Raw genomic sequence first — 25801 nt, 5'->3', positions numbered from 1 at the left:
TCCGGACTCGGGGTCCGAAGAGCGGGACAAGCCTGCGCTCAAGCGCGCCACGTGGAGGACGCGCGCCAGCAGCTGGACCAGAGTCGGTCCTCAACGTGGGGTCCCAGCGCCTGCAGCCCCGCCTCTCCTCCCGGGTGTGTCGGACCCTCCCCCGTGCCTCCGAGCCGTAGTCTTGCCTGATTGGGGTCTGTGGCGCGGAAAACGTGGCAGGCCATCTGCGACTCCGGGTCGTCGGGCTGCGCCTTGATCAGGTAAGCAAAGTAGGTGAGGTCGTGGCTGTTGTGGATGAAGCGTGAGATGTGCTGCGCCTTGTGCTCGAAGATGAACACAGCCGGGCTGGGCTGCGCGGCCGCGGGGCCGAAGCCCCCAGCGCCCGGCGCGGGGACGCAGCGCAGGAAGGGCGCGCTGAGCACCAGCAGCACCTCGCGCGCCGCCGGCGCCCCGCAGCCGCCCGCCTCGGGCTTCTGGCTGCGCCGGCGGATCTCGGCCATGAGCCAGGGCAGCATGGGCAGCGTGGTCCTGCGGTCCAGGCACGACCCTCCCACGTACCACAGCCGGAACCTCTTGTCGCCCGGCTTCCCCGGGCCGGGCTGCGCAGGGGCGCCGGGCTCGGGCTCCAGGGGGTGCAGGAACGGCTCGTCCCGAATGCAGCTGGGGGGCTCCATAACTCGCTCCTCCCGAGGGCACGGAGGCGGCCGGAGAGGCGCGCCGCGCCCCCAGTTCTCGCGTTGAAGGCGCCGCCGCAACTGTGCCAACTGCCGCGCCGGGCCCCTGCGCCCGCCTCGCTGCGACCCCGAACTCCGCGCTTTAGCGGCCCTGCCCCATGCGGCACTTCCCCGGGCGCGGCTCCCAAGCTCCGGCGGCGGGCACCCGGGGAGCGCGCGGCAGCAGCACCGGCAGGAGAGGGCGGCTTAAATGGCCATCCTCCTGGCTCCGGCTCGCGCCTGGGGCCGGACTTCCCCCTTCCCGGTCCGCGGCTCCGCCGGGTCGGAAGACAGCGCCGAGGGCCCAGCGCCGCCGCAGGTCGCCGCCCGCTCCGGCGCTGCAGAGCCGCTGCGGCCGCCGCGCTCGCCCCGGGCGGGCGCTGGGAGGCTGGGCGGGGAATGCGCTGTGGGCGGGAGGGGGCGACCTGGGGCGGAGCTGACTCCTACCAGGGTGACCGGCTGTCACCTGGAAGGTCGGGGCCCCTGGGCCTCGGCGCGATCGGTCCTGGGGAGGGCCTGCGAGAACTATTTCGATGGGAAATAACAAAAACAAAACGTGGCCTCGCGGGGGCCGCTCCTCCTCCGGTCGCCGCAGCCCAGCTCGCTGCTCCTCCTCCAACTGTTCCCGTCCCTCCCTCGCTTCTTCCTTCCTTCCAGGCTGCTTCTTCAGTCGGGCTGCCACCCCGCCTCCCGTCCGGCAGGCGGAGAGCGTCCGCTATAAAAGCTTATCTGTGAAGTCACCTCTTGGCCTCGTTCTCCGGCCGCGATCCCAGACCGCCCCTCCAACCCGCCCCTCGGGCAGCAATCCTGCGCCTTGGCGCGGGCACTGCCCGGACCAGCTCGTCATCTCTCGGGTCGCCGAGAGCTCCGTCTTCTTCTGGGCGTCTCTGCTGCCCCCTGGAGAGGGGACCACTCCCAATGGGGCGCTGGTATTTTTTTTTTTTTATTTAATCATATTTGTTTGGTTTCAATTCCTTTTAAAGCCTGCATACTAATTTCTGAATCTTATTTCCTAAAAATGTCCAAAAGGTACTTGTGTTTTAAATTACGATGAAATTTCTTTTCCATTTAAAACGAAATTTATTCATGATTCTTTTATTAACACATGTTGGGGCTTTGGTCATCTGAACAAAAAGAAGTATTTTTTTAAAAAAGGCTTTTTAGATTTTTGTTTTTCAAGGCAAATGAACACTTGTTACAAGTTTGATTTTGACCTCAAATCCTAATCAGATCTACTACCCTGGTGACCTAGAAGGGACTTTATGGGCCCTGATATGCCTTTTCCTTTCTCCAGGCTCTCAAGGCTCTTGGTAGATTGCTCTTTGATGCCATTCTCTTAAACCTCAGTAATGTGTGAGGCTATTACTATAGTAAACTGTGCTCCATCATTCCCTATTCAAATTCCTTGTCGTTTAGGGTCAGGTAGGTTGTCTAAATAAATGCACCTGACAGGTTATACAGTATACACAAGACAATATGCCACAAAACATAGCTTTCCTCCTTTGTCTCACAGAGGTATTCAAGTTCCAAAATATGTGCCTACCATCTTCCATCTCCAACTGTCTTTTGGTTCTTCCTAGTCTTACCCAGGCAGTCTCATTCCTACATTCTTCACCAGCTACATCCAAGTAGTGCCTTCCACTGTCCCTCTAAAGTTGGAAGATTCTGACCCCAGGTCTTCACATGGGTGTTCCAAAGTTCCAGAAAACAATTAGGTCACATGGTAACAGCAAAATACAAGGCCTTGCCCAACACTTCAAAAACACCACAAAGTAACAAAAATAAACTGAAACAAGTTTTGATTAGGCCCTGTTTCCCTTATGAGAGTATTTCTCAAACAAAAGTTATTTTTTAGGAACCAAATACATTTGACAATCTACACCCATATCAAGGTCACCAACCACTGACCCTAAGGGAGACTGTTACATGGGAGTAAGAACATACAAAAACAGAATGGAGAAAATGAGCTGTTTCAGTTTCCTCCAGGTGTAAGCCCGTCCTTACCAGCAGACCAGAGTCCATCAGCTGTGAACACCAACCCTCCTTCAGGACGATTTGCTTTTCTCTATCTGCCAAACCAGCTCCACCATGATCTCTGCCATCTTCGCCATCTCCTTAGCCTTCTCCTCCACCTTCTGGCACAACTCCGCCACTGTCTCCCCAGCTTCCCCACTGAAGGTGATGCAAGGCTTTCTCCTCTAAGGTCTCCACCTGAGTTTCTCTTTGAATGGGCGTATAGTCCATCTTCCACAACATGCTCCTGGTCCTCAGATATGCTCTCTCGTGCTCTCGCATGAGAGCCACGTATTCTCCCGCATCCCACTGATGACTGGAAGCAGGAACTGCACCACATCTTCCTAGGGCACCAAAACTTCCACTTCTGCCGCTGCCTCTACTTTGTCCAGGTCCAAGGGGCACATCTTTCCTGCCTCATCTTCAGAACAACACCTCCCCCACTCCCAGCCCTGGGACAGCAGATCAACAGTTACTGCTCTAGTCAAAAGCGGCCACAGGGACTTCCTAGGTGGTGCAGTGGGTAAGAATCCACCTGCCAATGCAGGGGACACGGGTTCAATCCCTGCTCCAGGAAGATCCCACATGCCGTGGAGCAACTAGGCCCGGGTGCCAAAACTATTGAGCCTGCACTCTAGAGCCCGTGAGCCACAACTATTGAGCCCATGTGCCGCAGCTACTGAAGCCCATGTGTGTAGAGCCCGTGCTCTCCAACAAGAGAGGCCACTGTAATGAGAAGCCCGCGCACCACAGCAAAGAGTAGCCCCCGCTCACCACAACTAGAGAAAGCCCATGTGCAGCAACGAAGACCCAACACAGCCAATAAGATAAACAAACAAGCAAAAAGCGACCCACACTCCTTGTCAATACTATTCCTGAATTATCTTTTTAAAAATATCCAGTGGGAAGTTGCTGTATAACAAAGGGAGTTCAACTCGAGGATGGATGATGCCTTAGAGGACTGGCACGGCGGGGGTGGGGGGGAGTCGAGGGAGGGAGGGAATACGGGGATATGTCTATAAAAACAGATGATTGAACTTGGTGTACCCCCAAAAAATAATAAATAAATAAATAAAATTTTAAAAAATATATCCCTTTACGCCTTTTGCTTCACAACTGCTCTCGGAGGAAGCGGCCTCACATGCAAACTGCGGAGCGGGGAACACAGTCACAATAAAGTCTTTTTAACTCCAATTCCTCTTTAAAATATAACATGGTTTGGCAAACATGCATCTTCACAGCTTTTGGTGCAGCCAGCTTCTTAAAATACGGAAAAAAATCATTTTATTCGTTGCATTTACCTAGTTCAGAACCAGTGCAGAGATTTCTCACCCTTTTATATGTAGTCATATATATTTCCAAGGAACTCAGAAAACATTCTAGGGATAATTTAATCATTCTGATTTTAAAACAAAAAGAGAAGTATTCTTTTTTCTTTTGAGCAAATTGGACTTTCATTCTTTTTACTCTTACTAAATTATAATTCAGAGTTAGGTAAGAGGTAAACAAAGTCAGTGGGAATGATACTTAAAGTTCCCAATTTTCTCCAAAGTGCTTACAGGAAAAATGAAAATCCTGGTTCCTCTCCCATACTTTCTCTCTCTCTCTCTTTTTTCCCTTTAATGGTATTCCCACTCTCTATAAAGCCTTGGGACTGTTTTCTTCCTATAGATAAGATCACTACCGTCAATTGCCATTATTCCTATGCTGAATTTCTGGGTGCACCCTGATGGCTCTCTTATAAATAGAATTTAAGCTCCAAGAGAAAGACATTATTAATTGGTCAGATTTACTCATTTGGTTTACTCACACCATCACATTTTTGTGCAAAGTAGAACCATGTCTTCAAGAAACAGTGAAGGGGGGTTGGGGTGGGATGAATTGGGACATTGGGATTGCCATATATACATTACTAATAAGAAAAAAATATCAAATTGTACACTTAAAAAAAAAAGAAGCAGTGATAAGTTGTTGGAACGTGACTGAAACCTTGTAGAACTTTACCAGAAACTCCCGTATATAGATCCTGTTTCCCTCAGCCACATATCTGCAACCTATAAAAGAGAAAGAACAGAACAGAGATGTGGGGAAAGCGTGGAAGTCTTGTGGGTTCTACCAAATCAACCAGCTTGGGAGCTAGGATTGAATTTGGAGCCCCAGCTTGCCATTTCCTACTGGTGAAAGAAAGTGATGCGATAAATATATCTACTTATTGACAGAAATGCAGAAGAATTATCTTTTATTCCATGACATCCTAAGTGTGATTGCTTCGTGCTGTGGAAGGTCCTTAGCCCTTTCTTTGCGACCTTTGTGTGATGTTTTGCTTCCTGTGCATTAATGAGATACTGTTTAGCAGTATCTGATCCTCCCTGCATCCTGACACAGGGGAAGATAGGCACGATCCTAAGGCTCGTTTTGGCAGTGAAATGTGACCAGAGGTGACTTGGGTCACATCTTGAGTAGGAGCATTTAATTGCCAGTAGTCAACGCCCCAGCCCACTCTTGCTGTCCGTCCCCACGCTTCCCCGTCAGTGATCATCATGGAAACATCCACATGGAGTTTCCTCGTGATGGAAGCAGCCTAGCATGCTGAGCCAGCACATAGGGAACAGCTGTCCTGAAGAACTGCCCAGGCACCCAGCACACTTTTTATGAGTGTGAAGTAAACTTTTTCCTTTGTTAAATCGCTGGGATTGTGGAGTTGTTTGCTACCTTGTTGTAAATCTATCCTATCCTGTCCGATAAGGTTATTATACTATACACTATAGTATACAATATATCTCATATAACTTACCATTTATACATTTGACTTATTGCATGAATGAACTATATATGGTAAGCTGTTAGTTTCTTACCATCATTGTATCACCTGCAGAATCTTAGAGAATTGCATGCACACAAGTGTTCAGTTATAGTTTGATCACTTGAATTTAGAAAAAGACAAGAGGATGATACAGTTTAAAATGTTAGGTGGCTGTTACACTGAATATGAAGGTCTATGATGTTTACTAAATAGTGGGGCAATAAATCATCCTCTGATCCCCAACTGTTCCACTCTCAACCCCACTGCTGCCCAGAACAAGGCCAAAGAATACGCGCATGTAAAGCATGTCTAACCATCTGCAAGAAATGTCTCCTGAATAGCCTTGTAGGCACCTCTACCTATGATATCCAAACGTGAACGCTTATATTTTTTAAAAAGTGCTCCTCTAACATCCCAATATTATAATGCTGCCAGCATTAATTAGAAGGTGTAACATTCAGTCAAATCCTAGTGTAAAAATTATACTACATGAGAAGTATAAGGGCCCGAGCTAGCGTGTAAGACTGGAAAGGTTCACTGCAATCTCTTAGCTTGTTTCCTTGCTTCCAAGCAAAAGTGTGCCCTCTCTTTTTTTCTCACTCTGTCTCTCTCTCTCTCTTCTATCCTGTGCCCTCCTCCCCCAACATCTACTTTTCTTCCGTGCTTAAAAGTCTCTAAATGAAGATACGTTTCCTAAAGCTCAAAGCACGCATCTTTCCAGTCTGATATTTGCTGCTCCCCACTCCCCTGCTCCCTCACCCAGCCTTTCTAGTCTCAGATGCGTGACATGCTCAGGTCTTCATAAACTTCTTTCTCTCTCCAATTGCTCTTGCTTCCAACGGCCCACAACCTGAATCTCCCCCCATCTTTCACTACTGAATTACTCATCTGTTGTTCAAGACCCAAGTCAAGAGGCATGTCTTCTGCGAAGTTATTTCTTACCTCCCCAGTCAGAGTTAATGGCCCTCTCTTCTTTGGTCTTTTTCTCAATGCATTTCACTAGTATAGCTCTTATTACATTTATAATTATTGGGTGATTTGTCTCTGTCCCCCATCAAAAAGAGAGCATCTTGAGGGAAGGGATGATTTGTTTTGTGCTCTGTTTTTCCCTCCAACAGAAAGCACAGTAGCTGACACTTAATAAGGTCTGAATAAATATTGAGTGAATGAATGAATTGAACTGAATAAATGGCAAATGAGAATTTAAGAAACTAAAGATTAAGAAGGGATTTTAATATCACAGAGGTGATATACCAAATGATTTAATTAGCTAATTTCAGGTCAATGTACTATATATATCCACTAGCTAATTATAAAATACTAGAAAATAAGAGAGTGCCTCTCCAACATTGTGGTGGAGTTCTGACTGGAGATAGTGAACACAGTACAAGTGTTTGTGACTAAGTAACAATTTGAGAAACTATCAGAGTTTTCCCCTTATTGTTCCTTGTTCCCTGTGACGTTCCCCCAGCCCAGGCAGCCAGGGCACTGCATCTTCACTGATCCAGGGAAAGGATGACACAGCAGAACACAGATTGAAAAAAAAGAGTCCATTCCTAGCTTTCAGGTTTCAAAAGCTAAGAACCTGGCAACGGCAAAAGATGTGGAATACTGTGTGCTCTCTCTTGCTCTTCATACTACTACAAAAAAAAAAAAGTTTTCACAAATTTGGGAGATGGAGACAAAGAGAAAGGAAATAAATAAAGGACAGCTACTAGGAAACCAGATATAAAATATATGATTTTCAAATCAGTAGAATATTGATCTACCCAGTAGGAAAGGAAAAGTAATAAAAAAGAAAAAAAGAAAAGAAAGGAAACAAAATTAAAGTGTGATAATTACAAAGCTTAAAATAGTATGGCTATAGTAACTCCATATAGTAACTATAATAAATGTAAGTTAGTTACTTTAACAGAGCAAAAGATAAAGACTTAATGATCCAGGAATACGTTGTTTACAGAATCACTTTGAAAACAAAAAGATATAGTAACATTGAAAATAAATAGAAGAAAATGTATCAGGCATATATGAATAATAAGAAAATCAGTCATGGTTTCAATGTTAGATTAAATAGAATTTAAGGCTAATGAAGGGGGTCATAAAGAAATATTTGCCAGTATAAGTATTAAGAAGATGATATTTTTAAACACATACACACTAAATAAATTGTTCTCAGATACATAAAACAGAAACTAAAACAATGACAGGAAAAATAAATAGTTGGTGACTTTAACAAATCATTCTCAGATACTGTAAGATTAAATAAACCAAATATAATCAAATTTATAAATTTCAGCATTATTTAGTTTAAATATATGCAATGAATAAATGAATAGATAATACAAAATTTTTATAGAGCACCTGTGAAGCTAAAATTGCCTATGCACTATGTCAGTCACCCAGGAAACCCATAAATCCCAAAGAATTGCTATCATATACAACATTTTCTGATAATTATTCAAGGAAAATTAGAAATCAGAAACATAGGTTTAAAAATCCAGATATCAGGAAAGTAAGAAGCATGATATTTAATAATCCTGGTTAAAAAGAAAATTATAAAAGAAAATTTGAAATATATGAAATTAAGTTTAAAAAGGAATTGTCCATCCAAACGTATGGAATACAGATAAATGTATTGATTAAAGTACACTTACCAAAATAAGAAAGAATGAAAATAAATGAAGTGAGAATTTAACTAAAAAAAGAAAAAAATGCCATGAAAAAAACAAGGAAATAATACGGAAAGAAGGAATAAAGTTAAGTCTAGAAATCAGGAAAATAATGAATGGGAAAACAACAAAAAGCAATAGAAAGGAAGAATGTTTTCATATCTATTGATTAGCTATATTGCTTTGAAGGATTTGGTGATCATATTTTTTGCCTATTTTTTAAACTAGGCCCAAATTATAGAATCTCCCCAATTAGGAATAGTAACATTTTATTTAACATACATTTTCCATAATTCTCCCAGTTTATCATTATCTTCTTGGGACATAAGAAAAAGAGAATACAGATTTTTTTTCAAACACTTGTGGAATAGTTAAAGAAATTAACCACACCTTGTCTTTTAATATTGTTTAAGATGTCGTCACAAAAATTGAGATAATTATTCATTTAGTTCAGCCCACGCCCCAAATATAGATGCTACTTCCTACTGTTCTTGATAGATAAGTGGATGGCAAGAATTATAAAAGTGACAATTTTTTAATTAGGAAATTGAGGCACAAAATAAGCAGGTAGTGAGAGTAATGTTGTAGAAAATGAACACAATACAAAACAACTGATTGCTAATCAAATGCACTGTGCTTGGCACACAGAAGGTGATTAATAAAAATCTGGTGAATGAACGCGTTTAGAGCTCTGTTGAATGCCAAAGAATAGAATCAGTTAGTTTCAGAAGCTAAAAATTTCTGCAGAGGAAACAGCTTTTTCTTCTACCATAAGGCTGGGATAATTTTACAATACCCATTTTTGTCTTACTGCATAATTCAGAAGTGCCTTGAGTGGTCTGAAAAACTCTGTTGCCCTAATACCTGTTTAAGGGATAACAAGAAACACTGGGTTAAAATGAGCATTTATTTAATGTAAGATTTCAGACCAGACAGCTCCACATCAGCCAAGCATATGAAGTCAAGCACAAGTTAGGAAATACTGTATATCTGAATGAAGATATTAGTATGGAGAGATAAACATTTCTTGCACTACGTACTCCTTTATCATTAAGTGAAATTTCACATTTATGCTCTTCAGAATTATGTGGATTTGCACTGATATTATGGACTATTTTCTCTCACACCTAATGCAAATCTTTGCAACTGTAAGGAGTATTGATGCTGCAATAAAACTGTCCTGCTGCAAAAATGCCTCCTGTTTAATTACTATTTGCAATGGGCCGTAAAAAGCTTAAAAATAAATCTATTTTAAGTGTGTCATGGATGAAGTATTCCACATTTTCCTTGCTGATTTTAAAATGCATCACACAAACCACTAATATAATAGAGAATTAAAATGAATTAATATACATGTAATATTTTTAAAAACTAATTATTTTGAATAGGTATTGTATGTAGAGCATAGAGAGTTTGAAAGTTACAACAAAAAATATAAATACAGCAAAATGTAAGTCTCCCTTCCACTCCTTTCCCCAGATACCTACTTTTTTTCTGGAAACAGCCATTGTTACAAATTTATTATGCATGGACATACAAATGAAATAATAGCCACCATTTGTTGAATACTCACTTTGCACCAAGGTTCCTCCCAAAAATCATGAGATAAGGACTATTATTATCCTCATTTTACAAATGAGAAAACTGAGTCATACAAACATTAAGAATTTCTTTTAGGGTCACACTTTGTAGGTGGAAGAATTGTGGTTCAAATAAGAGCTATTACTCATATTTGCACAGGTTGTACTCAAACAGATACTACACTAGAGAACATAGTTAAAAAGAAACTAGCTGAACTAGAGTAATATACTAGGGTAATTGAGATTTGATAAAACTTAACAAGGATGCCTTTAAAGGGTCTTTAATAATTAAGAATTACTTTACTTATTAAGTAATATTTATTGAAAACCTACTATGGTCAAGGCGCTGAAAACATACTTGCCATCCTCACATGAGGAATGAGGGCAAGGGAACAGCAACGACAACATCATGCAGTACACAGAATTGGGACCATGCTATGACAGAAGTCTAAAATAATGTGCTATTGATCCCAGGACCATGTGGCAGATGAAAAGGAAACTCTTAGTGGAGGCAGGAAACATAGCTAGAAAACGACTGCAGGAGACGAGAAAGATGGCAAGGAAACTGCTATAGAAGCTTAGAAAATAGAGACCCATGTTACAGAATGGTAAAAATATCACCTGCAGTATCTTGAAGGATAGTCCAGCCAGTAACTTAATGGACTTTTGGATTTGAGCAGAGATTTCCAAGAAGGAAATTGAGAGTGTTTATACGAGCTGAAGTATAAAGAGCTTTAAGAAAGAGATGGGCTCAGAAAACAACTGACCAATTTGTAAGAATTTAAAGAGATTACAGGGGGGCTAGAATTTGCCAGTCTGGAATATAAACTCTTATTTCCAGCTTCTCAAGCAAATAAAAGATTTTCAAATTAAGATATGGTGTAAAGATAAACAATAAAATCAAAGCTATGGCTCTAAGACACTTTTCTAAGGCTTCTAAGGAATTTAAATTGGTGCTTTCTTGGGCTGAACAAAATCACTTCTCAAAAGCTTAAAGATGTAGGTCCACAGAAGCCTGATCCCAAAGTAGCAGTAAATAAGCCTAAAAAGAGAAGACTGTCTTGAAAACAAGTGTGGCTTTGGCTTCTAGAGCATGGCGTGAACTTTCATCTGATATATAGAAAACTCCCAAAGTTCTTAAGGGAATTGTACCAGCAGAAGTACTGCCAGGAGGGACGGTGACTATTCAGATCATAAAGAAGTTTCTGGGTTCCTAACTTTATACAGACAGGAATAGGCTGAGAAAGTTGCTCAAAGGGCATACAGAGAGATGCACTAGGATTTGGGCATTTGGAATTTTAAGTGTCTGTGGGATATCAGAGCAGAGAAAGCAGAGGAGTCAAGCACATGGTTCTGAAATTTAGGAGACAGATCTGGGCTACAAACATAAATTTGAGAATCATCGGCACACACGAAATACCAAATTACAAATCCAAACTTTCAGCTTTGGTTGAAATGTAGGAAAAATCTTGGGGCCCCACATCACAAGGTTAGTCAATGAGAATCTTTAATAGAAGCAGAAAATTGTTGACACGAGTGCTTTGAAAGATGCAGGGCACTCGGCTAGTTTTACAACACTATCGTATCATCAGGTTCCTGGAAAGAAACAAACTTCACCCTGGATGGATTCAAATAAGACTTTCATGACAGGAATAACAAGGTGTGGGCAGAACTAAGGAGGACAGGGAACATCGAGGTACTGAGAGACTTGCAACAGTGGGGAACCATTATTACACCGACGACTAAAAAGTCCAGAGTAGGAAACAGTGTTAATGGAACCTACAGGGAGGCACTGCCCAGCAGAACCTATCGCTGGGGAGGGACACAGCTACTGCCAGGGACGTGGCACAGAGCAGGGGGTGGGCAGAGAAGAAACGCCCGGACCTTGCTGTCCTCTTGTGTTATATCTCCTGCTGCTACACTTACCATTGGACAAGTCAAAGGAGCACAAGTGATATCGTCCTCAGAGCACCATTTTCTAAGGCATAAGGCAAGGGAGAGAAGGGCAGAGAGTGTATCCAGACAAGCAAATGGAAAATAACCAGCACAGGTTTTAGGTAAAGGAGAAGGTTTAATAACATTTATCACTCGGATATCAAAAAATGCAAAAGAATACATGGCACTCGCCGGTGGGGAGAAGGCCACGTTCAATTTACCTATGCAGGTTCTGTATCATACATGAGTCACTGGCTGAGAAGGACAAAAAGAACCTTTTTGGTGATATTCTACTGGTAATTACAAAAAGCTTATCATCAATCTCACAGTCCTCAGTATCTCCTTCAAAATGTAATATTAACGCAAGACAAGAGATACTACAAAGTTTGTTTTTCATGTTTGTTATGATAATGTATTTATGAATTACATTAGTATTGCATGAAATTGAATCTAAATACTGGAATGTTCATAAGAATGGACTCTCCACACCTACACTGTAGTATATACCCAGCCGTGTAATGCTTAAGATACTAACAAAAAACACCTAGTAACTGTTCTGTCACTCTGCTGGTATTTAGTTGGCATGAAACAGATTACTAATAGGGATACATTAACATATTTAATTTGGTTTTCTCCTTATAGACCTATTTAAACAAGATAGTCTTTGTGATTCTAATAACTTCATGTCTAAGCACAACGTCAAAGCATTTTTCTTACATGATGTGGATGATAATTTCAGTCTGAAGAGCTGATGACATCAACCACAGAGCACTGACAATGAGAAGGAAAGATGCCTAGGAAACCCTGAGGACCATCAACATTTAAGGGAAATGCAGACCCAAAGGTAGCACGGAAAACGACGGAGAAGGATGAACCAGAGACATAGGAAGAATGTGGTGTCGTGGAAACCCAGTGAAGAAAGAAGTGGTCCACATTTTAAAATGCTGCACACAGATCAAATAAGGTGAAGACTGAAATGGTTCCACTCCATTTTTAGCCACATGCATGTTATTGGTGACCACAGAAAACATACTTTTAGTAAGAGCAGCAGTAGCATGAATGAAAAATGCAGACATGAAAATGCTAAGTACAGACCACATTTTAGGGATGCTTGGCTGTGCAGAGACGAATAAAGGCTAACAGCTGAAAAAGGGAGTCGGGGGACCGGGAGGAGGTTTTTCACTTTGGTTTGGTTTAGTTGGGTTTTAACTGGTAGACAGTACTGAGCACAGTTAAATGCTATTGGGAAATAAAGTAACGGAATGAGAGACATTGAATCTATGAAAGAGAAAACAGTTAATCAACAAATGGAACATGGCATCTGTTACAAAGCAGATGCTCAGTACGTATTTGTCAAATAAATGATTGAATTCCTTTATAAGAAAGGAGGTATTTACTCCCAAAACCAAGTGAAGAAATTGTCTGTAGACAGGAGGCATGATATCTCGTCCATCAAAAAGGCAAAAAGTGAGGACATAAGTGTGGATGCAGGTCATTTGGTAGATGTGGTGTCAATAACTTGAGAAAGTTCCGTTAGATGATTTCTATTTCTTCTGTGAAATGAAAGATGAGATCATCTGAGAAAAATAAACAAAATCTGAGCGGTAGATTGGAAGGACTGAGTAGAATGAAAAAGGTTTATAAATAGCCTCCAGTATTCTGAAAGGATGGTTCAGAGATACAAACCCCTTTAAAGAGCTGCCAGCCCCGAAGCATGCGTGGTGGCTCGTGAAAGAGGTTGCCCAGCGTATACTCCCCAGACGGGGCCTCGTGCTGAAACACGCGAACTAACCATCACCTGTCACCTTTTCCCATTCCTCCGTCACTTGAAACTCTTGGTCACAGCCTTCAATATTTTTTCTCTCTTTTGTTTTCCTGGCATTGTTCCACCAGATTTGCTAGATACTGATAGCTCCCTGGGAGTCCATGATCTTGGACAATTTTGCCTCCTAACCTGGACCATGGTTCTACTTGGGGACATTTTTTATATTTTATAGCTCATTACAATTCTGAGAACTGCCTAGCCAGATACTGATCCTACCACCAAGGCACCCACCAACTTTCAAAGGAGCAAACTGGGCATAACGTCTAAGAAGGGGGTAAGCCTACTTCATTGTCTACTCAAATCTCTTCACGCAGAGCCTGAGTCATCTTTGCCCTCAAGCCCCTGCTCTAGCCTGCTTAAGTCCTAAGGGCTTCGGTCCCTCTACTCTCCCAGGTACCTGATGGTGGAAAGGACCTCTCTCTTTGAGAGGAGATCCTGCTTGAAATCTACGTCAATATGACCTTAGTCCAAGGCCTCGACAAGGAAACTCCATTAGGATATGTGGAGAAAGCCTAATGCCCCCAAAAGAGAAAACAGTCATAAGATAGGCAGTTTTATTACAACAGCCAGAGGGACTCCCAAATCTGTATAAAGATAAATACTACAATCCAACACAAAAGTTGAACAGAAGAATGAATAAACCATATGTCCACTGTAGTCATTACCTAACCAGTAAACAAGGTGTATATAAAGTATTTTTGATAAACTCTAGGGAATTTTAAGTCAGTTCTCAACAAAATTTCAGAGGATGCAACACAAATTCTTGAATAACATGTAGCTTCATAGAAAACTTTGCCAAATAATTGATTATCTAGTATTGAGATTATGTGCAAGGGACTTCCCTGGTGGTGCAGTGGTTAAGAATCTGCCTGCCAATGCAGGGGACACAGGTTCAAGCCCTGATCCTATATGCCGCGGAGCAACTAAACCCACGCACCACAATTACTGAAGCCTGTGCACCTAGAGCCCATGTTCTGCAACAGAAGCCACTGCAATGAGAAGCCTGTGCACCACAACGAAGAGTAGCCCTCAGCTCACCACAACTAGAGAAAGCCCGCATGCAGCAATGAAGACCCAATGCAGTCAATAAATAAATAAGTAAATAAATTTATTTTTTAAAAAAAGAGAGAGTGCGAGATTATGTAAGAGAAAACACTGAAAAAGATGGCCTACGAAATTTATTTTAAGCAAATGTGGAGGGAAGAGGTGGAAGAAACAAAAAAGGATGGCTGAGAAGTTAAAAGCACTCCAAGAAGTAGTGGGACCACTGCTGGATTGTATACTTACTGAATTTTCTCATCATTTTGCTCTTACGTATATGAAAAAAGTTATTTAGATCAGGCAGTAGGTTTTATGGTTAGGTGATAACTCTAGGGGAGAATTAGTCATCTGTTTTAGATCATTAAACTCAATATATATCTCTGATTAAAATTCTTCTCTTCTCTCAGCTACCCATTATGATATTCCCTGTTTTAAAGTAATTCTCCCTTGTTAAGTGATGCATTGCTTTTCTATTTTAAAAAAAGGCAGTGAGAAGCAGGTCTCTGAAAGAGGCTATTTTTTTTCTTGTTACTTTGCAAAAACAGAAGAAGTCCTGGAACAGGGAAGCTAGAAAATCTATCTTGTTGGACCCTTCTCTCTTATAAAAAGTGAAGGAAAACTTTTTCCAAAATAAGCAATAGAAAAAACTTGGCCAAATCCCATGCAAAATTATTATCATTAAAAGGAGAATAAGGGGCAGAATAAAATCCCCACAAATCATGACAAAAACACTTTGAAAAGATGTGGCAACAAAATGTGAAACTGTAAAATCTGATATTTCAAAATAAGCTAAAAGAAATTAAGAAAAGTATAGAAGCTATGAAACAATAATGTAAATCAGCATAAGAGAAACTCAAAAATAGCAAAACCAGAATCTGGGGTTATAAAGCAAGGAAGCTGAGACCTTTGTTGAGTTGCTCTCGGCCATTTCTTTCACCTGGCCCTGCAAACATCAACTTGAGCCCATTATTCTCTAGGCTAAGTCTGCCTTTGCCATGGGCCTCCTCAGTGCTGACATGCAATAGCAGATTAAGCACATGATGGCTTTCACTGAACAAGAAGCCAATGAAAAACAGAAGAACTAGAGGCAAAAGCCAAGAAAAGGTAAAAGGTTAAGAAAAGTTATCTTGTGCAAAGACTGAAAATTATAAAATATGATGGAAAGAAAGAAATGCAGTTTGTACAGAAGGAAATGTCCAACATAACAAATCAAGAAGGCTCAAAAGTCCTCTGAGCCAAGAGACAACCACATTACAGACCTAATTAAAGCAAAGTACACTCAGCACGGTCGTAAAAGATACAACCAGGCACGGAGTGCTGCTGTAAGCACTAGTCCTCCAGGGTTTGTACTTGCTGCTACAGCCCCTAATGGCTCTTCCTAACAGGAATCGAGACCTCCTGCTGGAAGAGGCTGAAGTACAGAAAGTGATCCCTGTATATAAAATTGCCACCAAAAAAGATGCTGATGTCTAAATTGATCAGGAGGCCTACCTGTCTGAATAGCTAGACACACTGAAATCCACGATGGCAATCACAAAAATAAAGGTTTCCAACACCCTGAAAAGCCAGCTCAATCCCACAGTTCAGGAAGGATGCCAGAAGTCCAGTGAGCCTTGTTTGGTATGATACCAACAGAAAGTTTCTGGATTAAGCTTTTGAGAGGTGGAGCTCACTCCACTACTGTACGACTATAATATGAAAGCATCTGATATTTGAAAAAGCAAGGTTCTCTACGTTGCCTCCTCTTCGATGTTGTGATATTGTCCTATAGTTATCAATGGAATGCCTCTTCTGTAGCTCTTGCCTTTGCTCTGATCATTAAGATCAGGAGAAAACTCTCTTCAACAAACAGGAAGATGCCACTAATTCTAGAAGTTATACAGTCTTCAGTGGTTTTGAGCATGAGGTAGAGGAGATCAGACAATGGTTGTATGCCTTTCAGCCAGTCTTCTGCGTACTCTCTCTCCAGTTTAGAGAATTTTAAGTGTCTTTTAAGTCTCTGCTCTTTGCAGTTAATATGCATGTGGCAAGCATTCACTGTGGCAATAACAATGGTAACTTCACTACTTGGCCCTAGGAGTTTTCCTCATACATAAATGTTCTTTATTTAGTGATGCAAAAAGTTTATGTGGAGAAAAAAATGAGAACTCAGAAAAAATTTTAAAAATTTTAAGGAAGCATATATAAGGAGAAAGAGAAGAACAAATAAAAACAAAAAATGATAGAAATAGAAGATTCAAAGGAGGAAAACGTTAAAATTCAAAAAGAAATGAAGATGTGAAAAGGATTTGAGAGAAAGTGACAGGTATAGAAGACAGAGAAGTGCCTACAGATGCATGCCCGGAAGTACCCAAAGAAGAGAACAAACTTAGTAGAACAGAACAAATATTAAAAGCCTATAATCCAAGAAACTTTTCCTGAAGTAAAAAAAAACAAAAACAAACTTGAACATACATCTCGAAAAGCACACTGTATACCTGGAAAAACTGACCCAAAATGACTGACACCAAGTAAAGGGGACATGGGGATATGTGTATAAATACAGCTGATTCACTCTGGTGTACCTCAAAAGCTGGTACAAGAGTGTAAAGCAATTATATTCCAATAAAGAGCTTAAAAATAAAAAAACCTAATGAATTTTAAAGAAAAGCTTTAAGTACTTTTGTATCTAGACCCAAACACACAAATCACTTATAAGGGAAATGATATCAAATTGTCATCAGATCTTTTTACAGCAACCCTTTCTGATCAAAGACAATGGAGTTACATATGTAAAACACTCAAGGCAAGAAAATGTGACCTGAGGGTTTTATATCCATGCAAACTGACACCTATATCCATAGGGACCATAGAGAAACTGTTGTGAACATTCGAGATGTACAGAATCTCATGCATGTATTCATCCATGCATAGAATTCAAGCTCCACCGTAAAGGGGGGTAGTTACTACTCAGTTCTAGCCAATTATTGGCACTGGAGAATGTACATGTAATATTTTGGGGTCTTCCAATTTTTTAAAAAGACTCAAATCAAAAGAAAAACTTTATGGAAATAATTTTTAATAAGGCATTTAAAAAGATGATCACTTGATTTTATTACTTTACAATTTTATTCATGTTTCACATATACTTGAGTGTAATTCCTGTCTTCAGATGTACACCATGCCCTGGGAGAGTTTTAATGTTTAGATTATTTATTCTGTTCATCTTAACATATCCCTCTTATTGTCAATTTCTTTTTAAATATTTTAGTCAAATTAGTTTTTCCTAATGATTTGCATGTAAAACTACTTTTATAAATTTGTTAGAGTCAAACAAGCTTCTTTTACTGCCTATTATGGAACAGCTGCTTACCAATTCATGTATCACTAATCAAAGTATAAAAAGCACATTATCTGGCTCAAAGTACACTTTAATTAAGGCAGTGTGCATGATTTCGGCCAGCTGTATGATAAAAATTGCTCTATGATGTATCTTGGTCTCCTATCTTGGAGTAAGAGCAAATATATTTATAAACTAAAGATACTAGTATCTTTCGATTCTTTAATAAAGCAGGGTAAATTCTCAGGATATAAAAAATAAGTTATATGTAAATTTTCATACAAATAACAAAGACAGTGGTATAATGAACCCAAATATACACATCACCCACCTCCAACAATTATTAATAAACGGCTAATCTTTCCCTGATCAGTACTAAATATTTATGGGTAGGAACAAACTCAGCTGATTTGTAGTCACCCTGTAGTACTGAAAACCACTGCCACAAAAAAGCTTATCTCCTCAAGAGCGTGATCAATTTCATTCACCCCAGTATCCTTGGCTCTTGGTATATATGCTACAGAGACACCAAGTAGATAAATGATGAATGGTTGGATGTCTATACTAGAAAGCAAGAGATTTTTCATGCCCAACTATGAGTGGCATTTTTAGCAAGAAATAAAAAATACTCTTTCCTCATCCCCCAAACTAAGGGGGAGGGGGGGCGGGGATGCTGCTTCTACAGCGTGAAGGGGTTTGCACATATTGGAAGGAGACAGTAAACAGTCTGCTTCTGTCGGGTTTCCCATTTTCCCTGCCATTCCTTTGGAAACTCCTGTGGGCCAGAACATTAATATCTGTCTGAATTCCTCAAACCTGTTGCTTAGTCATCATGGCTTAGAATCTGAAATCTGCCTACACCCTGCAGTTATGTTCTTGATAATAACAGTTCTTTAATAGCACATCTTAAATATTCCTTTGCCCTTTCCCTTGGCACAGAAATGTGAAACACAATGAGATATGTAAGTGCTTTTCTTTAACAAATGTTCTTCATATGCTGAAATAGTAACTAGCCAAAGAGTAATAGCTATTTTCTCCTATGGTACTTGGAATTTGAAGGAGCATAAATCAGGATCAAGTTAATCAAGCTCTGTGATCCGTAATATTCAGTATTTCTGTGCGCTAGGAAATGCTCAAATCAATAGCTGGCATATCCCCTTATCAAATACAGGACGAGTAAAATCAACACCCTTATTGGAGAATGACACGTGAAGTAGTAAAATTCCATTTATATGATGGCACATAAATTTCCTATTCAAATGTGAAAAACTTAATACTTAAATTCTGAAATCCTTGATCTGTACAGTAGGATATATAGGCTAAATTTATACTAGCATCATTCATTTCATGAGAATATTAAAATGAATTAGCACAAAAGCAAGATTATTTCTTTAGGCAATATATAGGAAGCTATTTAGCAAGTTACTTCTAGAAGTTTTAGATGTTTAATTATCCCTGTGCAGAAAAGAGTTGACATAGCACTCCTGACTGCTTATACTTAAAAAGGCCAGCTGACAAGGTTGGCCCTTGGTTGGCATCTGGGAACTTGGATTCAGGAACGTTCCCACTGTTGACCGATATGAGTGGCTCGCTGTATCTAAACTGTTTGTACAAACAATACAATTTTGCAACCCTCTGCATTCCTTCTGGGAGTCTGAAATTCGGGTACATGCCAGGTAGGAGTGCCTATATAAGCTCCCAATAAAAAATCTGGGTATCGAGTCTCTAACGAGCTTCCCTGATTGGCAGTGTTTCACACAATTTGTCACGACTTGTTGGGTGAGGGATTAGGCACATCCTGTGTTGACTGCACTGGGAGAGGAATCTTGGAAGCCTGCATATGTTTACCCCAGGTTTAGCCCCATGTGCCTTTTATATTTGCTGCTTATATTTTGTATCCTTTCACTGTAATTAACTGTAGCCATCAGTATGACTATATGCTGAGTCCTGTGAGTCCTAATGAATTACCAGACCTGAGGGTGGTCTTGAGTACCCCCCAGACAATCCCTCAACCCACTTTTAAAAGAATCACTTAAAGTGAAGATTAGTACTTTTCACCCCAACATAAGAAATAGCTTCTAAATGCATTACTAATGAAAATTTAAGGATTTCCTAAGCATTGTAAATCAAGAAATCTGTAAAATTGATTGTAATTAAAAGTTGTTCTGATTTTGGTTACAATGTTGTAGTTAACTACAGACCATGAATAAGGAATTCTCTTCAAGTTTTTGTCAGGATGTTGCCTAGGATCACATCTGACCCACTGTAGAGAGCCTTCTGTTATCAGGCAGGACCCATGGACAAAATTCAGATCTCTTTTAACTAAATTAGGCTTATCCTGAACTCTATGTTTAACTTTTATCTTACTGTGCCTCTCATGAGTGGTTGAGGGTTGTTCTTTTGTTTTGTTTAACTTTAGAAAACTAACAGTTAATTGCAACCCAATCTAAATCATTGTACAGGATAGTATCCTATATGTATGTTTCTCTGCACTGAACTCAGCTATACTGTTTTCCTACACATATTTTAATGTGTCCTAACTTCCACAGTGTTTCTCTAACTCTCTTATTGCAGGTATTATTGCCAGGCATTTCAAAATATTTCAGGTAAGCCATAAAGGAAGGAAGAAAAGGCATGTTACTGAATACGTAATATGTCTAAAGAAAGAATACTGAAAAAAAGGGCAAGCAGTTAATATTAGAAAATTAGTCCATTTAACACTAAGCACTAGATGGACCAGCTGTCAGATGTGCTTGGGCCTCATGGACAGATACACCTTACCCATGAAGGTGGGTGCACTGGGCTTGCATAATTCCCCTTTCTCTGATTTCAAGTTCATTGCACACCCTTCTGATTTGCATTTCTCAAGAAGTGTTAATATGTTTTCAGGGTCTACGATGTTTTACATGTGGTGTTCAGTTTTCACAGCAACCCCAGGAGTTGTTATCCTTATTTTACAGCTGAGGAAATAGCTGGTCACTTCTGCCTGGGCCTCTGGCCTTCAAATGTCCACAGGCACTTTTATTCCCACACACAGAAAACACTACACATTTGTTCTGAGCATGTAATGTTTGGACTATAAGATGAACATGGGGGTACAGATAGCTCTTTGAAGGAATTATTAGCCATGTATAAAACTACTCACATCTCTTATTTGTTAAACGTTTAATTGAGAACAAGGAAATAGCACCTTCGGTCAGTTGAAAATTTCATTGTAAAATAAGTTTGTCTTAAAATTTTTATTACCCACCTCCAGCACTTCAAGGTTTTAAATACATTCCTTTTTCATTGGTTATTTAGTTCAATATAAAACTTTAAATCAATGTATACTGAACAATCAATCAACCTGCAGTTTTAAGCACGGTAACATTACTAAAGTTTGCTGTATCAAAAATGACCATGAGATAGGTAATACATAACAATGTTTTCATGTTTTTATATTTGGGAGATTCTTAAAGAATTTATATTATCAATTAAAACTGGTATTTTTTTTTCATTTCAAATATTATGTTTGTCTCTAATTTTAAGAGACCCACAGAATTCTAACTGTGAAATAGTAAATTCTGCCACTCACTGCCCATAAAAGGACAAATAAAACAGAAAATTGACAAATTTAAAAAGTCTTTATCAAAGTACAGGATCTCTGTTTGATGCACAGTTGTCTCAATCATATCCAAACACAGATCCATGTAGGAACCAAAAGTCAACATATCTGCCCACCCTACACCCCCGACACTCACTGGTGGAGCAGAGACAGGAGAACACAAGGAAGAATTCCACCTCACTTACTTATTTACTTACTTGCTTACTGGAAAGAGACAAATGGGAGACACAGCTGTCATTGGTCCACAGCCGTGATGAAATCCTGCCAGGAAGATGTGAAGACCTCCTGCCCAAGGTCACATAACTAACTCAACTCGTTCAGTCTTCAAAATGGATAATGAATTCTCCACTCTACCACACTGCATAATAGGCTGACCCGCGGAACTTTATTATCAGCTATTAAATATCTGACTCCCCCTGTAGATTATAAGCCCTGTGAAAATTGTCTGTTCACCATTACATGCCAAGTGATTAGCAAAGTGTCTGACATTTCAGAGATGTTCAATAAATATTTGTTGAATGAACAAACGATAAAACTATCAACCACTTAGCCATTATATTTTCAGTGTAAATTAATAAATAGCTATTTTGAGTTATATACCCGTCGTCACTGTATTTGGTCAGCATGAGTCATTCCTCCTGAGGCAAGATCACTGGACTGATTGAGATGTTGGACAAGCAGACCCACCTACGTCATCTAGCAAAATGCTATGTATCACAGGTTTACTGCTTGTCTGCTTGTTATTACTTCAGAAGCACAGACTTGAATACTGGATTAATCATTTAATTGTAGTCTTGGTTTGTGGCACACTCATCATTGGTCTAAACCTAGCTCTCTTTTATTTTATATATTTATTTAATGACATAATAAACTCCATGAACTTATTTCCCAACCTGAATAATTGGACATTACCAGCAATTTACATCTACTATGGTTTCCTCCTCTGTCCTGCCTCTAACTTCTCCCTGTCTTGAAACCTGGAGGTAACCACTCATCTTGACTTTGCTTTTCATTCCCTTTACAATTTACTTATTTATTTATTTAATTTTTATGTTTTTAATACACTCAATATTATGTTACCAAGATTAATTTATGATGTGTGTACACTTTTAGCTGATTAATTTTCTCTCAGTACAACATTCTGCTGTGAAAACACACCACTATTTACCAGTTCTCTTGTCCACGGTCATTTGGGCTGTTGCCAGATGAGAGCAACTCCTGCCCTTAAAGCATCCCTTCTAGTGGAATTTGTATGTGAAGCCAGGAGTCCGAGCAACCACCTTGAACTCACTGAAGAAGCTGTACATTAAGAACAGTAGAGTTACAAGACAGAAGTGTAGGCCCTTGATGTCTTCAAGCAGAGCTACCAGCTTGCACATAATAAATAAATTTGTCTAATTTAAACCATCGTCATTTTGGGATTACTACTACAGCAGCTGGAATGATAACCTAATATATAATTTGTACCTAAAAGTGAGGTGCTACTGGAATAAACTCTGTAACAGGAGGCACAGGGGGTCAGGCAACAGGTGGTGGGGATACCATGGATGGGAACAGTGGTGACTCATGCTATGGTGAAACTTCTGATAAAACCATCACCATGTGATACTTAAACTGCAGACCACATGCTTATACAGCCTATAGCTCCAACGCAGTGTTTCTCAACACAGGTCCTATTGGCATTTGAGGTAGAATCATTTTTTGTTGTTCAAGAATACCCTAGGCATTGTAGGGTGTACAGCTCCCCACCCATGAAATGCCAGCAGTATGAACTGAAAATGATTAAGACTATGTAATATACTAGCCCCAGGCAATATAACAATCAAGAACTTCCTCACATACTCTCTCATGCCCCTCGTAGGAGCTAGACTGCCCCCAGGTAAGAATCACTGCACTGGAGGAACTAACTAGAAAAAATGGCAGAACATTGATGTGTTGGCTCTTCTTGCCACTTGTGGCAAAATTCTGCAAGAGACAGAGCTCAGGTTAGGTTTACATGCAGAGATGGAGGGACCTTCCCTTTGGAAGAGAGGTGCTGTCTGTGGCTGGATGCAGAAACTGGGTGGGACTTTGGGACTGTCTTCCCTTGGGAAGGATAAACAGGTTCTGCGAGTGGAAAGGATGCCTGTAGTTGGTGGACAAGGAGGAAGACTAGCAATGATGGCTGGTTTTCCTTAGAATCCCTTTCTTCCTCTGTAGCATAGCGATAGAACTTTTAACTGGGCACACAGCTATCCCTAGACATTTTCTAGTCTCCTTGGCAGTTAGATGCGGCCATGTGAATAGTTTCTTTCAATGGGTTGTGAGCAGACCAGGTGTGTAACACCCAGGACGTGAGTTTATATGGAGAAGTGTGTCCTTCCTTCTCCCTCCCTCTCTTCTGCTGGCTGGTATACGGGCATGGTGATGGAAACTGGGGCAGCCGTGCTTTTTACAAGGTGGAAGCCACGTGTTGAAGATGGCTGGTCAACTACACAGACAGAGCCTGGAGCCCCTGATGACTTACAGAGAACCACCATATCAACTATCTTATCCTGCCCATCTCACCAGGAAGCCACACGTGCTCTCTTGTATCCATGATCACGTATGTATTATCTTGCCCTAACATTAACTGGTTCAAGTTGTAAACTGAAGTAATAATAACATTAGCTGAGTTCAGGCCATCATTTTCACCAGTCCTAAAACATGAGCTGGACTTTGTAGTCTAACCTATCTCAGCAGCAGAACTTTTTCTTTCAGACTTTGAAATTTTCCCCTAGTTTTCTTGAGATAAAATTGACATACTGTATTAATTCAATGTGCACACATAATGATTTGATATATGTATATATTGGGGAATGATTACCATAATTAGTTAACCTCACATAGTTATATTTTTTTTCCTTGTGGTGAGAACTTTTAAGATCTACTCTCTTAGCAGCTTTCAAAAATATAGTACAATATGGTTAACTATAGTCACCATGTTGTGCATCAGACTTCTAAACATTTTTTTTTTTATTTTTAAAGTTTTTTTTCTTCCAGTTTTAGTGAGCTATAATTGACATACAGCACTATATAAGTTTAAGGTATACAGCATCGTGAAAGACTTCTAAGTTTTTAATGATCTCAAAACCTACAATACATAACCTACCTCGCACCCAGATCTTGGTTTCTAATACCATTCCCTAATAAAAAAGAATGAGGGTTTCTTGGGGAGAAGTGACTGATTCAGACACACAAGGTGAGCCTGGAGCTCTCTGTAGTGTCAAGTGTCAGAAAGCAGAGCCTCCCAAGTTTTTTTTTAGAGTTGGTGTGGGTGTGTCAAAGGGGCACAGAAGCCAAATGAAAGAGCTCCCAATAGTCAAAGTTGGAATGACTTAAGATAAAAATGTATTCAGTTGTAACCCCAAGTATAAAATAAATATCCATGAGTTTGTGCTGTTAGAGATAAATGATTGAATACATTAATAATGGGGAAAAGAGACAAATCTCCCAGGAGAATTCCAAATGAAATATGTATATACTTCATCATAAAAGAAGGGGAACATAACTCCACATTCCTTAAGTACAGGCTGCAGATAGTGACTTTCTTCCAAAGAGTGAGTGTGGATAAAAGCAGAGGGAAGAGTAACTTTTAGTGGAGAAACCTGACAATCGTTACCTCAGCCAGGTTATCAACATCCACATGAACACCCATAAATCATGTTGCTAGCACGCACCCTTGACAGGAAGTGAAGAAAAGGCACTTTCTATCTGTGATACCCATAATTCCAGTCCAGAAGAACATCAGACAGAGCCCAGCTGAGGCACATCCTACAACATACCTGACCCGCCTGAGTACTCCTCAAAACTGCCAATGTCAACAAAAACAAGGAGAGTCTGAGAAACTGTCGCAGACAAGAGAAGCTTAAGGGGACATGATGACTAAATGTAATATGTCCTAGGTGGGAACCTGGAACAGAAAAATGTATTAGGTATAAACCAAGGAAACCTAATGTACCAATAGTGGTTCAGTTATAACAAACGTACCGTAAGATGTTCATAGGGGAAATGGTGTGGGGCATATGGGAACTTTCTGTACTATTTTCACAATTTTTCTATGAATCTAAAACTTAAAAAGAAATTTTTTTTAATCTAAAGTACAAAATGACTTTTTAAAATTATTTGAAAAGAAAATTCTGCTTAAGCACTTTTCAAAATGAAGCACCAGCATGATGGAAATTTCAACGCCTTTAAATTAATGTGACTATCTTGCCTTCTTTTCACATAAATTGGATAGGTATGTTAACCTGTCTCAGTAGCAGAATATCTGAAAATATTTGGGTTTTG

At 40.2% G+C, this 25801-nt stretch overlaps 1 protein-coding gene and 2 pseudogenes across 2 annotated transcripts in view; 1 reads left to right on the top strand and 2 right to left on the bottom strand.

Moving 5' to 3' along the window:
- Positions 1 to 784, bottom strand: part of TBC1D4 (TBC1 domain family member 4) — a 171449-nt gene extending 170665 nt beyond the window's left edge. For both annotated transcript variants that reach the window (XM_057707441.1, XM_057707442.1), the window contains exon 1: positions 177 to 784. In XM_057707441.1, coding sequence (XP_057563424.1) covers positions 177 to 665 — 489 coding nt within the window. In that variant the 5' untranslated portion in view covers positions 666 to 784. The remainder of the gene's footprint in view (positions 1 to 176) is intronic.
- A 1965-nt stretch (positions 785 to 2749) lies between these two features.
- LOC130835703 (MORF4 family-associated protein 1-like) lies at positions 2750 to 3124 on the bottom strand (annotated as a pseudogene).
- A 12441-nt stretch (positions 3125 to 15565) lies between these two features.
- Positions 15566 to 16221, top strand: LOC130835994 (V-type proton ATPase subunit E 1-like; annotated as a pseudogene).
- The last annotated feature ends 9580 nt before the right edge of the window (positions 16222 to 25801 follow it).

Source organism: Hippopotamus amphibius, chromosome 14, assembly GCF_030028045.1.
Source record: "Hippopotamus amphibius kiboko isolate mHipAmp2 chromosome 14, mHipAmp2.hap2, whole genome shotgun sequence".
Classification (NCBI taxonomy): Eukaryota; Metazoa; Chordata; class Mammalia; order Artiodactyla; family Hippopotamidae; genus Hippopotamus; species Hippopotamus amphibius.
This window is presented reverse-complemented; position numbering and strand designations above follow the sequence as displayed.